The 19,093-nt window shown below is 35.2% G+C and overlaps 1 protein-coding gene across 1 annotated transcript in view; it reads right to left on the reverse strand.

Moving 5' to 3' along the window:
* Positions 1-19,093, reverse strand: part of LOC130248846 (sodium channel protein type 5 subunit alpha-like) — a 31,328-nt gene that overhangs the window by 5,326 nt on the left and 6,909 nt on the right. The window contains exons 7-22 of the mRNA XM_056482870.1: positions 18,600-18,663; positions 17,839-17,983; positions 15,768-15,962; positions 14,537-14,728; positions 10,875-10,977; positions 10,296-10,525; positions 10,019-10,171; positions 9,388-9,741; positions 8,209-8,658; positions 6,322-6,436; positions 5,461-5,615; positions 3,566-3,764; positions 2,042-2,139; positions 1,650-1,904; positions 706-759; positions 316-457 (exon numbers count right to left, since the gene is read on the reverse strand). Of these exons, the coding sequence (XP_056338845.1) occupies positions 316-457; positions 706-759; positions 1,650-1,904; positions 2,042-2,139; positions 3,566-3,764; positions 5,461-5,615; positions 6,322-6,436; positions 8,209-8,658; positions 9,388-9,741; positions 10,019-10,171; positions 10,296-10,525; positions 10,875-10,977; positions 14,537-14,728; positions 15,768-15,962; positions 17,839-17,983; positions 18,600-18,663 (2,904 nt within the window). The remainder of the gene's footprint in view (positions 1-315; positions 458-705; positions 760-1,649; positions 1,905-2,041; positions 2,140-3,565; positions 3,765-5,460; positions 5,616-6,321; positions 6,437-8,208; positions 8,659-9,387; positions 9,742-10,018; positions 10,172-10,295; positions 10,526-10,874; positions 10,978-14,536; positions 14,729-15,767; positions 15,963-17,838; positions 17,984-18,599; positions 18,664-19,093) is intronic.

Genomic DNA, 19,093 nt, shown 5'->3' on the forward strand with positions numbered 1-19,093 from the left:
GCAGAAGAAAAGAATTCCACTCTCCTGTAGCAAAGTCTAGGTAACTTTTTTGACTTCTAATTTCTAAATCTACTCACTCCTTTCTCCTTGTCCTCTACTTAGAACAAATTCAGGACTTAGCAGAAAAACAGAATTCACAGATAAAAGCCTTGAGGAAGAGGAGACTCCTGTTTTCAAACCTTGGTTTGAAATGTTATTATTTTAAATTTATCTAGTCAAATACTTATTTCAAAATGTTAGCCCTCTAGATGTCAAACCAGCATTTACTCAATCAAATTGGGATTACAGGAAACCATGGGTTAACTCATGTAGTACTTATCTTTTTCCTTTGTTGGTTAAAATTGCTGATAACCACTCCAATGAAAAGGTTCAGCATGAAGAAAGATCCAAAAATAATGAAAACCACAAAGAATGTATACATGCGTAGGCGTGCTTCAAACCTTGGCTGTTGATTGATCTGTGTAAATAAAATAATCAAACCAGAAAAAATAACATTGGTAAAAATTAGATAATCTCATCTTTAGCATTTCCAATTTATTATAGCAGATTTTTTTATTGCCATAAGGGATAAATTATTTTTACACATTTAAATCTTTATCTAAATGTACAAGTAGAATAACTGTCTTGCTCCATCTCGTTACTGTTTGTAAAGATAATGAAAAACAAAGCCAAATCCTGCTCTAAAATTTCATTTCAATAACATACCTCACGTGAATCCACTGCTGCATACATAATATCCATCCAACCTTTAAAAGTTGCCTGAAAGAAAGTGCATTGTTTATTATAACTGAGAAAAAAATAGCTATTGCCAATATTAATGTGTTAATATTTGTGGAAAAAATGAGAAGTGTGCTATAAAAACATGCATCAATTCTAAAATATGCTTGGAAGTATGATTCACTGGAGTTTATTACAGAGAAAAAAATATCCTGAAATGAAAATTTTAAAAAGGCATGATTGATGTCAAATGTGCTTTAATGCTAACTTTTGTTAAATTGAAATTTTTGTAAAAACAAAAGAACACTAAAAGTTTCAGCTTAACTAGCAAATATAACTTAAAAGGATAAAAACAATTTCTAACAAAACAGCGGACAGTTCCATCCTTTAATTTTTATCTATCACAGAACATTTTGGAGGACCCAGAGCAAAGAACTTCATCTAGAAAAGATACTGGGATAACAGAGACTTTTAAAAAATGCCTTTCTCTCCTTTGTTGTGGTACTTTAGAGAGCTCAATGAATTAGCAACCTAACACTTCAGGACTTTTACAACAAAAGAAAATATAGAATTCTAAATAAATTGGTCCATGAGTTTTCTTTCTTATCCACTGTGAACCAGAGAAAACATGAATAAGTTTAAATACAGTAACAGGCAGACTATTACAGGTTTAGTTGGTTAATCAATTTTTTTTTTCAAACTGAAATTTAAAACAAAATTGAAAAGCTGTGAAACAGAGCTCTTGATTTTGGGCATATGCCCAAGTGTTCTTTAGGAGAAGCTAAGCAGCCCATAGACAAGGAAAATATTCATGGAAGCTAAAAAATCCCCAGTTTCAGAGAGATAAACAGAAGCACAGTGGTGTGCCTTGGCTGGGCTGCTCAGCCCATCACTTGAGGCAAACAAAATGAGCATGTTTCTATAGAACTTACCACTTGGAGAAGAGCCAAGTATCCCATGCCAACATTGTCAAAATTCACAACACTATTTGTCCATGTCCCATTGTGGGAAATGCAATCATTTTTGTTGTTAATGAGATCGATATTTCCTTCTTTGAGTGTGCATTTCCAAAATCTGCTTCCAAGCCATTTCACTCCTAGAACATTAAAGAGGAGCCAAAACACAACACAGACAAGCAGGACGTTGAAGATTGAGGGGATGGCTCCAAAGAGTGCATTCACAACAACCTGCATGAAATGAATGGAAAGAATTAATTATTTGCATTCAATAGATTAGGTTTCACAAAAAGCCACTGATTTTTTCATCTTCTGTATCTACTGAAAATTCTCATCCATACAAAAACCCAGACCCCAAATATCTTTACCTTTATCCCTTCAAATCTTGACAAAGCTCGTAGAGGCCTCAGTGCTCTTAAAGTCCTGAGGGATTTGAGGCTGGTCCCAGAGGAGCAAGGTGATGAATCTTCAGAAACAGAATTTAGTCCCCAGGAAACAAAGGACAGCTGTGTTCATTGAATTGGAACTGGGATCATTAAATGGCATACCAAATTTTATTTTATTTATATTAGTAGACAATCCTAAGATGAAAGTTACAGTACATTTCACCACTAAGTCAAATTAAGAAAATACACATTCAGAGTTATCACAATATAATTTTACTTCATTCACTTCTAACATAGGGGAAAAAAACAGAATTAATTTTAATTTCATTTTTTTTTTAAAGATTTCATATAATTTTGTTTAATACTAATATAACAATCAAACTGGTAACTATGATACTTCCATACACTACCAGACCAGAAAGGTTTATTCAAATTAAATACTCCTATTTCTCCATGGTTATTCTCAAAAGTGTACACAGGAATTTGTTATCATAACTGAGGGTGGGGACATGAAAAAAAAATTTTTTTAGAAGATATCTGGTTCATTTTAGATATTTCTAAGAGAGAAATGAATACATTAAAAATAATTTCAATAATTAGGTTTTTTCACTGCTCATGATTTGTCTCTTCCTTCCTATTTGAATTTGTTGCCTCATTGTTCAGCCTTTGGATATTTCCATGCTTATTCTCTCTTTTGTACTGTTATTTACATTAGAAAACTGTAACTGCTCAAGTATTCTTTAGAAATAGTTAAAATAGTAGATCTTTCTGTTGAAATTTCCTAAAACTTCAAACCTTTCAATGCTGATTGTCCCAAGTATATCAAAAGCTACTTTGATGTTACAAGTCAGTAGTTTAGACATTTTATTTTAAAATATTTAACTTCAGAACAGTCCCATTATGGTGTTGACAAGAAAAATGTTTCATTTTTCTACAGCAAGATTATAATATTTAGTATTTTCTACATTTAGAGCAAATATATAAGTATTGAACACTGCACTTATCTCACTCTTGGTGATTCCAGCATTTCTCTTTAGGGCTGTGCAAAGCAAAAGATATTTCCCTATCTTTAATTCCCTGGTAAATGATTTTTTCAAACATGCTTTTCAACTGTCTTTGCCACCTAAATTTCTTCTCCTTCAAGGAAGGAACACTTTTTCTGTTTCTAAATGCCAAAATCACAGATTTGGTTTGGGTTGGAAGGAACCTTGAAGACCATCTAGTCCAGAACTGTCAGTAGCATCACATTTTCTACTGTCTCAATCAAATTATTTTGATTTTATTTCTGATCACTAATTGAACTCTCTCTCTTCAATTGAAAAAGTATTTAGAGTCATCATGGTTCTCAATGATGGCAATACCTAATAAAATTTCAATTTAAAATCCTAAAGCCTCTTTTGGATTCAAGGTTTTTCAGCTTTTGGAAACTGTCTTTGACATCTGTATTAATTCATAACCAGAATTTACAGGTAGCTCTCAGATAGGAAACATCAAAAATTAAAATGCATGAGAAGTTGAGTATAATACTTACACATACAATGATGAAGTCAAGCAAACACCAAGCATTTGTGAAATAACTGTGCAAACCAAAAGCTACCCATTTCAGAAGCATCTCCATAAAAAAGGTGTAGGTGAATATTTTATCAGCATAATCGAGGATAATTTTCACTTTTTGCCTTTTGTGCAGGTGAATATCTTCAAATGCCTGGAATTTCAGAATTCAGTTTTAAAATAGAAGACTATTTTTTAACTGCACAAGGATACACAGTTTGGCTTATTATAACCATTTCATATTAAATTATGGACAACCACCACTTATTTTTATACTTAAAAGCAAAAAATTAAATTTTAAAATAATTACAATCTCATTTTCACATAGACTGAAAAATCTCATACTTTCAGGTTTTTATGTTCAACACTTCAAAAAATGTCTGACAAGGGTCAATTTGGGCTAAAAAATTTTGGCTTGCCAAAGTAGTTGATAATTTTGAAGACATCAGTCTAAAATTCTTCACAAAAAAGCCTGAATTGAACACGTTACCCAGTGTCTGTCAGACTCTGACCTTCCAAATGAGTCATCTTGAGCCAACCTGCAGAGTTGTAATACAGACATGGAAAAATGTGAAAAACACCTCATCCTGAACTGCTCATTCCTGAAGCTGCATGTTTTTTCACCTAAACCTTGACCTTGAGGTTTTAGGAAAATTGCTGTCATTCACATCAGTGTTTGCTGGTGTTTAAAATATTTGCTGCCTTGCTAGTTTATTTTATTTTATTTTTTTTTTTATTTCCAATCTATTCCAAATTCCTTTTAACACCTTGCATTATTTCCTCACTGAGCCTTTGGCAATGTCTATATTTTTCCTTTCATCCACTTCTGCTCTGCTTTTCTGAGCATTCTTTTTGTGATCACCATCTCATTTAATTTCACAACAAGCCATGGACATGCGTGATAGTCTGGTGCTCATTCATATTCATTCAGAAAATTTCATACCAGTAAACTTTATAAACAAAAACATGAGCAAGTCCCTTTTTGCAAGAAGACAGATGTATCTTAGAAATGGGAAAGTTCTCAAAACTGCAAAACATCTTTGATGACAAGAAATTGTTATTGTTTTGTTATTTTGCACCTGTGTACCAACTAAATTTTATTCCACAGAACATTAAAAATAACTCAGTTTCCTTCCTTACTTCAGTTTGATTCCCCATGAACACAGAGGAGCCCTCAGTGGAGCCCAGGGAGTTCCCCTGGAGGTTTTGTCAGAGGAATTTTAAAGCAGAGAGTTCAAATCTGTGGTTCAGGGAACAACATGAATGTAATGTGCAGAAGTGACTTTAGCTGGAAATTCTGACATCTACCACATAGATCACCTTCAGACTATTTTATATTCCTCCTGTGATGTATAATATTTTATTTAACAAGTTACTTTAAGTAGACAGTGAATATACTTTCAAATAAAATAATTCTTCCCTTATTCAGTAGAAATGGATATAATCAGGGTAGCAATGAAACATTACCTCACCTACCAATTTACAGCCACCTTCACTTTTAGCTTCTGATCATGTTTGGATGATTTTCAATCTGTATTTTTAGTAATTAGTAGTTTGCTTCACAAATTTAGAAGTCCTCTTATCTTTTTCAAGCTTTCCTAAGTAATTTCAGACTGGTTTAGCCTTGTAATTAACACAAAAGTGTAAAGAACTTTGTTCAATGAAGAACTATGATTTTATTTAAGTATTTTATTCAAGAGGAGGAAAGCACTATAATTTCTAAGGGTTACATTTATTGCACTCTTGTCTCTCCCTGGGGAAAGAAATGTCACAGTAGAAGAAATCAATTCAATACTATTCCTTTACTGACAACAATTAATTCAAAAGTGGAGAAATTAAATGAAGTTTACCAGTGCTGCGCTGCTCAAGACAATCATAAAAACCATAAAATATTCAAACCCACTATGGTTAACAATTCTGTAGCAGGTTTTTCTAAAGTTCCACCAAGTTCTGCCTGGAATCTTTGTGATATCCACTACACAACATGGGGAACACTCAACACAACCTGAAAAGAGAGAGAATAGTACAATGGTTCAATGGAAAATGTTGGGATGTGGATTTTAAAAGTATAAAACATCTATAAAAGGGCTTTTACATATTATAGGAAGAATGTGATCTTTTATCTATGAGGTGATGCTGTTGTTGAAATGATCTGAAGCTAGAGAGAAGACAAAATTTTTATTTTTATATTAAAAAAATGTATATAAAAATATTTTTTTTTTATTTTTACTCTTAATAAAGTAACACATACATGGAATAACAAACATATTTTTGTCTCCTTCTGCAGAAAGGCATGTGGGCACAAAAGAAGCCTTTACTTCTATCAAAAAATGTGTTTATTTTCTGCATTTTTTTCTCTGTTTTTTTATTTTGAAATGAGGTATTACCTTACTAGCAGGTCAGTAAATTATTATTTTTACTGATTATTTCACTTTATTGCAGAGACATTACATGGGGACTCTGCTCACTGCCCTGTGCCAGAAACACTCTTCAGTAATCTGTAAAGGCAGCAGGATTGAAGCATGAGAGTCAATAGAGGCTAAGGAGAAGTTCTGGTGATCAAAGGCAGATATCCTCACTGGGGGGAGCAGGCAAACAACTCCTGCTAATCTGGACAAGCTCCAAATGGACATTTTTGAACACTGGTACATTTGGCATTAGTGCAATATAAAAAAATAGAAATTAAAAAAAAAAAAAAAAAAGATTACTACATTCAGCAAAGCAATCCTTAGGCAGCTGTGAGTTTTTGGTCTGGGAAAGTATCTCCAAAAGAGCAACTGGATCCACAGTGCTGTTTTCAGAAAAGCTACGAACAGAATGGTATTTCTGCAGGGGAGAAGAAGTGAAAAAAAAAATTATTTGCTTTTCATTAATACAGTTACCAAACCTAAAATAAATGAGAATTACCATCTCCTCTCCCTCCCCAAAAGAAATCTGCAGTGTATAAATTATTTTAATGTTCCTGAACTACCAAATTAAATTATAAATAATAGGACAGGAAAAGCCAATCCCTACTTTTTGTTTCCATCACTTTATTTTAACAAGTTTCTTGGTTTCTTTTAGTCATCCATAGTTGACTTGCAAGAACAGAAATGTTTAGAAAAGACTATATTATGCTACAGTTTTAGAGAAAATTCTGATTCCTTCAGGCCAATACATCTTTAAAGATACAAACCATGTTTCAAAAGGCTTAAGGGGAAGGCCCAGCATATTCCACAAAATGATAAAACTTATAATTACCTCTTTTTGCTCTTTTTTTGGGTGTGTTACTGTGAAAACATTTAGAGCTTCAGAAGTTCCAGAACTCTGATTGAAGCTGTGTGAATTCTGCCACTGTTCTCTGCATCCTAATTTGTCTCCCTGCATGAAATGATGCAAATCAGTTGATTTTCCACTTTTTTTTCCCCTGACAGTCATTCTTGAAAGGCAAAGTTATTTAACAGAATGTAAAACATCCACAAAGTTTACACTCATTTAATCACAGAATTATTTGGGTGTTTGGTTTGGAAGGGGCCTTAAAGATCATGGAGTTTCAACCCTTCTGCCACAAGCAAAGAATCTTTCACTGGCAAGTTTTCTTTTTATAAACAATGAAAAGGTTTTCCTAAAATGCTTGTAAAAGAATGATGCTTCCAGTTATAGGCAGAAGATCTAAGTGATCAGAATCAGCCCTCAGTCCTTTTGACACTACAAATTCCAAGAAATACCAGGTTCCACTGGAGCAGGAATGAATTTCTGGTATCAAATGCTTATGGGCAAGATATCTGAAACAGCCACAGATGATTCCAAGGTGTTCAGCAATTTTTACTTCTTTGAGAATTTGTCCAAAGATATTGCACTGATAATGCTTCCTAATATGACCAAAACCATACAAAATAGATCCTGGAAGTCCACCTAGACACCAACCATGTGCTGATCCATCCAAAAAGAGATCCCTCCAACCCTAACAATTCTGTGATTCTGTGAAAAGCACTCCTATAGCTCCTGTGCCATATTTGACAATTCCATGTGGATGTGACAGACACCTGAAAAATCTCCAGTATCCCTAAATGCCTCTGTACAGCTGTCATGGCAGTAAAAATGTCTCACTCACATGCAGAAAGACTTGAGTTTTATCCTGCCCCACACAACAAAATCAAGAGATATAAAGGGGAGTGAAAAGTACCACGGAGGTGAACAGGTGATTTAAAAAAAAAAAAAAAATCTAAGAATTTCTTTTTTAAGGTGTAGCTTTTGTTTACATTCCCTTTGGATTCCATGCAACTGAGAGCAACATATAATCAACACAAGAGGCCTGCAATGTTGTAAGGCAAAGGAGGCAAAAAGAAACAACATCTGTCTTGATTGAACTTTGACAGCAGTAAATGGAAGCAAAACAGTCAAAAGCAGAATTTTGGGTGTCATTGAGGAGAATGATGAAAAAGTGAATATTCAACATATCACTGAATAACCAAGACTATTTTTTAGCCCTTGTACTAGAAGAATAAAGTAAGTAAAATTGCAGAAATGACAGAAAGGATAATATTTACTGCTGAGTCTTTGAGATTGTATTTACAAATGCAATTCACAATAATTTTTCAAATATCAATATTCCTTACCTGTTTTTTGTATTCTACATCTGTGTGTAAAATGTGCCCCTCATCACCTTTGTTGGTGTAAGCCTCTGCTGTAATGGGAACACAGGTACTGTGGCTGGTCAAAATTTCTTCATATTTCCTTGCTAGTGATGAACTCTCTTCCATGTGGCAATGCTCTATGTCAAAGCAGCTGCTGTCTATCTGCTTTCTGACATCTGTCATGGCATAATTAGTAACCTCTATGCTTTTCCCAGAAACTTCTGCCAAAGTCTTCTTTTTGTCTGCTCTTCTGAGGCTTCCTCTCATTCTTTTGCAGCAGTGATCCCAAATTCTGTCTTTCACAGCCTTCAGGCTCCTGTGAATCTGTGCAATGGCAATCTGGTATTTAGTCCCTTCTGCAGGCCCCTCTTCTCCCTCTGGGCTGCCATTGTTGAACGAACTCAGCAGCAAAGCAATGAACAGGTTGAGCACCTTAACACAAAGTAAGTTGGAGACACTATTGCTAACAGAAAAGACACTTCAGAGACCCTCAAACTCGATTTCATTAACCACTACAATGAAATTATTTACTATCATGCTGGAATATTGTTATAGAATGATATGGCTCCTTCTGGAAGGAATGGCAGGAGAAAAAAGGAGGGAAGTGAGAGTTTAGGTACATCAAATATATTTAACATGCTTTGATGTCCATAGTATGAGGAGGCAGACATGGAGAAAAACAGCAGGCAATGATGAATTTTAATTACAACACCATCAAAAAGGATCTGGTATAGACCAACAAACCAAGCAGATGAAAAATATTTTGTCTGCCTGTAAATTTACATTAGATCCAGTATAAACCCAAAAATCTGGGTTCTGTGATAACATAAGGGCAAAGTGTTAAACATTTAAAGCACTCAAACAGTTTGGTTATTTGGTTCTATCAACACAAAAGATGAAGAGATCTGACACCAAATTATGATAAGCTCTGCACTTCTATACTGTGGTTAGAAGGAATAATTTTATTTTGTGTCCGTGTCTTGTGAGAGAAAAAGAAAGAAAGGGGAAAAGGGGGGAAAAAAAGGAGACAGAACAAAACCATGTCAAGTGACACCCAGAAAAGAGAATAAAGGGAAAACTTTTCAAACAGTAAAGTTTGGCTTCAAAGAAAAAAGTAACTGGATGCATTCAGTAGGGATTGAAAATTGACTTGAAACTCACCACCAGGTTTCCTAGCACCAGGACAAGCAAGAAAATGACGAGACATTTATTTTTTCCAGCCACTTCCATGCATTCCCACATAGTTTCAATCCATTCTCCACATAATATTCGGAATATAATCAGGACTGAATGACTAAAATCTTTCATATGCCAGCGTAATTTGCCACTGGGGCTTATTTTACAGGAATTTGTTTCATAGTCACTGCCCAAAATCTGCATTCCTACTACAGCAAAAATAAATATAGTGATTGCCAAAACCAGAGTGAGGTTACCCAGGGCACCAAATGAGTGTAGAATTATTTTCATAAGACTATTTAAGGCTGGCCATGACTTTGCCAATTTGAAGATCCTGAGCTGTAAATAAAACACAAGGAAATAAAACAATTAAAAACAGCCTAGAAAGCCAGACCCCACATTTACCATGTCTTTACTGTGGTAATATCACTATTTTTTCCCTAAAGAAAGCATTTTAATTGTTTTGATGTAATTAAAGTCACTCCAGTTAAAAGCTCATGTTGTCTTACTACTTGCCAATAAAGAAAACAGGTTTAACATATAAATCAGTAAAATAATAGGAGGGTATTTCACTATACAACACAAGTACTTTTAATTATTTTTTATAAATAATTACCAGCCTGAAAGGTGATAGATTTGTTCCAAAGCTTGCTAGGCCAATTAAAACAACCACACTATCAAAAACATTCCACTTGTTCTGGAAATAGTAGTAAGGATCTAGAGCAATGATTTTCAAGATCATTTCTACAGCAAAAATCAGGGTGAAGATCTGGAAAGACAAAAATGAAATCCAGAAAAAAAAAGTCACTGGAAAAGTCTGTCTCCTTAGGGGACTGTTTCAGCATAAATACAGGGTTACAACTCCATTTTCACTCTATATAGACCTAACTTACCTCATCACTCAGAGAAATCAGGTGTTGGTAATACGAGTCCATGCCAGGGTACTCCATAGCCAGGAATAAGGTATTCAAGATAATGCAAACCATGATTAAGAGATCAACAAATGGATTCAAAATTACCAATTTCATCTTCTGTTTGACTGCTCTCCAGAATGGGCAACAATTCCAAATTAGATAATTTTGAGGGAAATTTTTCCAAAATGTAGGACAGTTCAGTTTTTTGTCTGGTGGCAGACAAAGAGGGAAAGTCACATACAAATAATCCTTTGCAGAATATCACAGAATGAAAATGCAATCATTCATTGAAAAGATTGAAAACTCAATCTCACAACAGCAGAATGGCATCATTAAAAAAAATTGTTTACTCATCTGCACAAACTAATAAAGGCCAGGCAAAATTTACCCTTGGTAATTGTGAGTTACAAGAGATATGAGAATATTTGTCTTACTGAAATTTACATTTGGCAGCATAATTTCCCCTAGTGGCTTTTAAAATAATGGTGTTTGTGAAAGTTTGATCTCTCAGGTTGAGTTACACAATTACCACAGGAAAAAGAGGAAAGAATGACCTACTTGAATTATCTGTAAGAATTGTGGCTGCACTCATTAACCTCTGTCTCCTGACAGGATCATTGATAGCATCCATTGACACCTCATAGGACAGCAGGATCTGCCTCTTTGATTAGATAGACAGCAAAAGATAATATAATAAGGACACATGAAGATAGAATAATTACAATACAAATATTACAATATAAATTGCAGTACAAAATTATAGCCAGCATGAGATAAATATGCCTTTTCAAATACACATTATAGTGGAGCTTTAACTTGGTAAAAGAATGTAAAACAAACAAAAAAAAGCCACTAACAGGTGTTTGAAGACAAAGGACCTTTCATCAAACCAGTACAATATTTAAAATATTTCAAGAATTTTTTTCTTTCTGAAGTTATTTAAATTGCAGTTAAATGCCATTATAAAAGAAGCATACAAGTATTAACAGGGGGCAAGGGAAAAGAATCAATCTATCTTTCCAATGAATGATTAAAACAACAGACAAAAAGAACACTGACCATCAACTTGAATAAACTATTGGCTATTTAACTATGAATTACTGACTGCTAATAAGTAATAATGTATTAATGTGAAAAATAGTCACATAGTGAATACAAATTATTGGGGGGTTTAGCCCTATTAAGCCTATCAAGTTTTAACTAATATTGAATTGCCTAAAACCAGGAATGGGACTAATTTTGTTTTAATTAGAACCACTAGATGAGAAGGAACTTGACAGACTGGGAGCAGACAGATTGACCACATCACAATGCACTGTACCTTAGTGTTCCCTCTCAGCTCAACTGGATTTGCATAATTTTCTATTTTGGGAAGAATAAATTAAAAATATATCATAATGTTGCCTCAAACTCTTATGATATTATGATTTCTATTAACATACTCTGTAAAACTGTTATTCAGGGAATGAAACTGATATCCTTGGCCTTGATGGTTTAATAATAATTATTTCTCTTTGTCACTCTGATATTTTAATGAAAATCTAAGCAAAACTTAGGTGATAGAACTGTCAGAGAACAGACCTAAAAAATGAATTTATAATATAGTGCTAAAATGCTCATTTTCCCCTCTGTTTTTTTCTGAATCCAAATGGCTCAACTAGACTGGTCTAATCATGGCCAGTGCAAGTCACCCTTTCATTCTTTTCTCTAAGATTTGCTGTCTCAGAAAACAGAAAAACAGAAAAATTTGTGTGCCAGCCTGCCTAAAGTTCTCAGTGCTCTTGAAGAAATTCACAGATGTTAAGGAACTTTCAGAGTTGTGGTTTTGGAAAGGACAAGGACATTCACCTGCACTGAACTGGTTACTGCTGCTCTCTGATCTTTACCTGAAGGGAATAACTGGGGGTGAGAAGTCCTCTGACAAACTGGGATTTAAAATAGGGATGTGCACTAGAGAAACAATGTTCATAAACTCATTCTGTCCTACCAAAAAGCCTCTACCCAATATGCTTTTTTCTTTGACTTAGCACCTTTAGCCTCTCTTTTTATGATGAAGGTAGAAAGGACCTTGAGGAGTCCTCAGCTGCAGCAGAACTTGTACTACCAGCAGTTGTCAGAACATGGAATAAACTGCCAGGTTTGCTGCAGATTGTACTTATCTGACTAAAGGTAAAAATCTACATTGGGGAGCTCACAGTGCTTGGATCATGCTTTAGGTTTTCCTAGAGATACTCAGAAATTTGTCATTCCCTGGAAACAAAGAGGGGAAGGGACCTTGGAAATGTCTGAGGATGTTACTTCTGAGATATAAAAATCCAGATTACATTTGGCATCCACCTGTGCAGACTTTGTAGCTTTGCAGAAGTCAGGTCTAGCAAACAATCCAAATTTATCTCCTGTCTCATACATCTCCTGCAACACAGTTACAGACTTAAAAGAATGAAGTTAAATAGGAATAATCAGCTATAAAAAATGATTTTTATACTTACAGAAGATATGACACCTATTATGAAAAGACTTTTTTTTTTTTCTGAATAGGTACAATAAAACACTACCATGAGCTGTGATACAGCACTTCCTTTAAGTGCAGCAAAACTAAACTAGGTCACAAAATTGAATTATATTCTTAACACAGCAGGGGAAACATTAATGACACTACAAGAAGCAAATGCTTTACTAAAGGAGATGATGGGGCAGCTGATGCCAAGTGTGTGATTTGGATTCCTCCAGTTCAAATATATAATTTATTATAGCTAGGATTATGGACTTTAGAAGAAATTCTGACCATGATGACTGTCAGAGTGCGAATTTAATAAATTTTAGCTGGGATTATATGTCTGAGAAAGACTCCCCTTCAAGGATACTTTTCAAACAGACAGAAGTAGGAACATTACTTCTCTAAGCTCTGCTATGGGAAAATTTCCATTTCCTGTGAGATAGGTGGAACAATTCTGATTTTCTCTCAGAAGCAAAAGAGAATTTGTCATGAGATGAAACCAGTATAAGGGCATTAGAAGCTTTCTTTTAAGATATTGTTGAAAATAATTAAGTAATATGGATAATTACCTGAGAATTATTTTGAAAGATACAGCTCAAGATTAAAAAGATTACAAAGATGTTTACAAAGAGCCAGAGAAAGATTAAAGTTGGGATGGTCTTCTAGAAGATACAGTATTTTGTCAGTGGCAAATGTACTGTGGAAAAAATCTCCAAAATTAAGCAAAGGAAGAATAACAAGTCTTAATAATAAGTTTCTTAATGGACTTAAAAATGAGTGGTCAGCAGAGGAGCCAGAAATCACTGCTGTTAACAAGATGTGAAACAATACATGTGAGAGTCAGCCTAATATTTAGATATCCATGTTTAATTTATCCATGTGTGCAATGCATTTAAAATCCCAGTACAGGGAACCCATATATTTCTGATAAGCTTGATCCCCATAAATAAATGTTTCTGAAGCCATTTGAGATGATCTATTGAGACTATCTATTTGGTAGCTGAGACATGCACAGTAGCAGACAAGGCACATAACATCTGTGCCCTTCCATAGAGGAGGTGAAAGCCAAATAACACACTAGAAAAGCTCTAATGCCACTAGGTATCAATTTGTGAACTAAAAAATTGAATCTCCACTTCACTCTGGGAGTCTAGAACCGAAAACAGACATACAAACCTAAAAATCTCAAAATATTCAAACACTGGAAACAATCCAGTTGCCTAATTCTAGGAATTTAGCAACATATGAGATGCTGCAATGTTTATGAGATACCCACAAAGTGCTGGAAGATGTGCCACAGATATTGAACATCCAACACATGCAAGAGCATCTAACTGGTACCAGATGCTTAAAGTGAGCAAGTGAATCAGACATCTTCATACTGAACTAAACCCTATCCTAAATATTTAGGTCAGACAATTAGCTGTCTGTAGAAAACAATATTAATTAAAAAAAAAATAGAATAGTTAGGTCTTTAGGGAAACTCTAAAACTTAAGAATTGTATGCATTTATTTCTGCAGCACAAACAGAGATGTTGGCAGATGTTACCACAGCTCCCAGAGCACAGGTCAGTGACGTGCTATAAATGCACCACTGACAGCCACTTCCAACTTCCCTTTTAGGTGCAGGTAGTGCTGGCTCCCTCTGGTCCCAAAATCTCATCCTTGATTTCTCATTTCATATGCAAATCTGATTAATGTAATTTCTATTTCAAATACTTACAAGCTTCTTGTGGCAACGATCAGGCTGTGAACGAAATATTTGCTCCTCATTTTCCTGGTCATCTAAAATTAAGTTTTGCCTTGAAGTAGGTGTTTCTTTATTACTCTCTTTTCCTTTGGAATTTCTCAAGTCAGCAACTGACATTTCAGATCCAGCATGCAAGGCCTTACTGCTTTCTTCCACAGCCAACATCTGTAACAGGAAAAGTAAAATATATCTGTTTGTTAATTCCAGGAAAATACCAATGCATGGACTAGGATCATATATGTGTAATTATTATGCTATCTGAATTATTTGCACTGACAATTCCTAGGTTTCAAATGTTAAACTGACATAAAATGACAGGAGTACAAAATGCTATTCACAATTCTGAAAGACAAAGTAAGATTACCTGTGAGCTACTGTAATTAAAGTCTGCCCTTGTCACTCTAAATATTGTATTTTATCTCTGATTTACAGACTATTATAGCTTATCCTTTTACTTTCCTTTTCTTGCTTTGAAAAGGACCTTGAATCCAAGACAGCAGAAGACTAAGGGCTCAAACTAAATCCTAAAATGTTACATTTTCCTAAATCTTAATCCTGTTGAAAGAAAAATAAAAGGAAGGAAAAAGAAAAATGGAAGAAAAGTCTAAGAAAAGCCTGGCAATGTGGAAAGTCAGGCAGAGAAACATTACAGAGCTGCCAACAACTGTAGAGGAGGAACTTGATAAAATGGTGATGCCTTACCCTTTAATGATGAAATCTGATAGTTCTATAGAATATTTGGTTGTCCTCTTACAAGTCTGACTTTTCTGACTCCTAGCAGTAATATATTTCATTTAAGTGTATCCACTCATGCTTCCTTCCTGCAGTAATATCAGGAAGGGATATCCAGAGAAAGGAATTTTTGGACACAGCAATAATGCTACTGTAAAAAAACAGGGCAAACTATGGAGTGCAGCAGTCATGCAATACCATGAAAGTCACTTTCTTGCCAGAAAGCCATTCCTATACAATGTCAGGTCTGCAAATCCTAAAGCTTAACATGTTTTAACTTGGATTTATGATGGGTATTATGTATTTAAACATAGATATATATGCATATATGCATTTGTAAAGACATAAAGAGAAATCAAGTGTCAGAAAGTATTTTAAGAAGCCCATGTTTAATTCAAAATCCATTATTTCCCTAATTCATGAGCAGAAGAAAACAAAAGGAACTACAGATTATACATGACAATTTACAGACCTGTTCCTTCTCTATAATTTGTTTGGCATCCTGAAGCAGTTTTTCCTTTGCCTCTGTTTCAGCATGAGTAGCTCTATTTTCCTCTTCATATGCCATAGTTACCACAGCCAAGATCAGATTGAAGAGATAAAATGAGCAGAAGAAGATGACTGCCATAAAAAAAAAGACAGAGGGCACTCCAGATGTACGGATGGTCTGTGAGGAAAAGGTAAAGGTGGTAATAAAGTCTTAACAAACTAACACTTACAAAGCAATTTCAAAATAATTTTAAACAATTTATTCTCCTATGCAATATGAAAGATTAATGTACTGCAGTGTTTTCAATAAACAACAGTAGGATCTGCTTCTGGTCTAAGTTATACATAAAAATGTCACGCACTGTAGAAAAAGAATTTAAAAATCCCATTCTTAAATCAAATATCTTTCAGCAAATCAGGCAAATGATCATCAGAGTTTAAGCTATGAGAAGACAACTTCATCTGTAAAGACATAAACAGGTGACTGTGGAAGAAATTAATGAAACTCAGTAATAAAGATGAAAGCTAGGATTATGCATACAGTCATGAAAGATGCTTTAATTACAGATATTTAGACTGATTATCTTATTCTTATTTTTTTAAATGGTAGCAGAGGAGATGGTTCAAAATTAAGCTCTGAGACATTAAAAACTAAAAATCACATGACCTTTAAATAGCAAAAAGATGTTGCATCCATTTAAAAAAGTCTCAGTTAATAAAGGGAAGGGAAAAAGAGTTAAAATGGACCAATATGACAGGTACAGAACAAGGCAGAGAGTATTGCTCCTCTCTGGCAAAGGCAATGTATAGATGTAAGGGATCCAGGAAGCTCTCTACAAGTATTTTTACATCATTTTTAAAAAAAAAACACAGAACTGAGAAGTTACATTCAGCTCTCAGAATCAAAACATAAAGGTTCCAATTTTTTTAGTACCATGCTGTCCAAAACGAATGTATTCTGAGCCAAAAGGTTTGGTGAGAACTCAGCACTTAAAAGGAAGACAGAGAATGTGACAAATCCTCACATTCCCTGCAGTAGCAGGGAGCTCTCTGCCTGGATCTGCTCCATATCCCAGTCCTTGGGTGGTTGCACACAAATAGTTAACCCTTATTTAGCTCTAAACTACTGACTCGAGCGTTGTCTCCAACAAAACTATGAGCATTCACAGCAGGATTGATCCCATCCAGTGTATGTTGGGTGGATGTGGCCAGAAATGTGAATTCTGTCCCCATCTGTTGCAGGCGGGTGGGGCAGTGACCCTGATCTCCTGGCACATATTATCTGCTCATGGGCCATCTTTAAACCAGCTGGGCAATCATCTTTATCTTCCCACAGCCCATCCTCCCTCCAGGAGATATCTCCTGTTAATGGCCATTGAGTCCCAGGGCATGACTGATAAAATTCCATCATCCCACTGGGAGATGCTCCAGCCAGGGGAGGAGCCAAGCCTTTCCTACCCAGATAAAAACTGAGATTTTGGACACCAAGGTACCTTCTTTCCACTGGATTCCAGAGGAAAGCCAGACCTTTCCACATCATCCCTGCACCTTCAGAGGAAACTGCACCTTCTCCAGGAGCACTGCTGCAGCTGAACCACATCTGCCCCTGCAGGAGGATGCAGCCACCATTGAATGGGACTGTGCCAACACCCTGACTGACTGACGGGTGTCAGCTTGGATTCTGACTCTGGCAGGGTTTGGGATTGTTCTTTGTAATACTGCATTTCTATTTTAATTTTCCTAGTAAAGAACTGTTATTCCTAATTCCCATCTCTTTGCCTGAGAGCCCCTTAATTTCAAAATTATAATAATAATTTGGAGGGAGGGGGTTTACATTCTCCATTTCAAAGAGAAACTTCTGCCTTTATTGGCAGAGACCTGTCCTTCAAACCAGGACACAGTGTCACTTGAAAAAGGTGACAGCTCAGTCACTTGACTCTATTTCCTTAATACTGACATTGATTTTAAAAGAAATTTGGTGTCAGTAATGTTAAAATACAGACTTTTGTAGTGGACATAGCTAAAGCAATTCCAGCTGGTAAAAAAGCACCCACTTGTCTGTAGAGACGCTCCCAGGAGTCCTGGGTCATCAGACGGAACACAGAGAGGAAGGCCCAGCCAAAATGGTCAAAACTTGTATAACCAAAGTCAGGATTGTTCCCAATCTTCTCACAGGTGTAGTTTTTTGGACACTCTGTACTAACGACAAAAGAAATGTTAGACAACACTTATGTGGAGATTCTACTGAACCTGAAAGCCTCCAATACACAGTGACAAATAAAGATTTGTTCAGTTTCTCTGAAATGAGGTTTATTATTTCCCAAAATATTCCTGCCAGAAGTGCTGATTCATATCTGAGCATCCCAGAGAGCCATTTGCTAGCAAAGAAAACTAGACAGAAATCTTAGTTTTGGACTAGACCAAAACTCTCACTGATGTAGGATACGTCCAAACAAATACACAGAGAGGGGAAAAATGGAAATACCTTTACTTTTAAATAATTCACCAGGATGAGGAGAGGAGAATTTATTAATATCTAAAAAGTCTTTAGTGATTTGTTCCCCTTCTCATTTGTATCATTCCACCTTACCATTATACTCCCAGTGGTTAGCAACAAAATACATATAAAATTGGCTGCTCCTTGTACTTCGTTCTTTTTCTGGTGTGAAATATCTGTTTTTTAATTTAATAACACACTCACTGATCAATTTCCTCCTCCTGAAAAACCATCACCGTTCCTTTAGACCAAAAATAAAACCACAGTTCATCTGGAGGAAAAAATTAAGTAAGTACTAAAACTGCTTTGTTCACTTACTTGGGTTCTCCAGTGTATCCACAAAGCAATATTTCAGAAGAGTCTTCCAATCTGTAGCAGAGCTCTAATGAAAAAAAAAAAATCAAGGAATCATAAAATCAGAAGTTTTCAGTTTCTACAGCTTTCTGACAGCAATCCAGACATTTCTGCATTTTATAAACATTCTGATGGATCAAACCTCTGTGAAAGATCCTTTGCCAGCAAAGGGCATACAGGACTGATTCTCAGCAGATCTGTCTCTCTGACAATTTAAAATAATAGTGACAATGCACAACTAAAAGTATAAGATTTTATTTGATCTTTGATAAAAATAAGAACCTCTATGAGAAGTAGACACAATCCATGAAATACAAAGTAAGTGATAGAAAAAATCATTCTCTGTGGAGTACCCCTAAAATTAAGATCCCTGCACAATGCACAGATAAAGAAGAAAATGCTTATACTAAATTCAGTTCTTTCTATCCCACAGACTGCTGATCTTTCTCCAAATCCAA

Source organism: Oenanthe melanoleuca, chromosome 2 (assembly GCF_029582105.1).
Source record: "Oenanthe melanoleuca isolate GR-GAL-2019-014 chromosome 2, OMel1.0, whole genome shotgun sequence".
Taxonomy (NCBI): Eukaryota; Metazoa; Chordata; class Aves; order Passeriformes; family Muscicapidae; genus Oenanthe; species Oenanthe melanoleuca.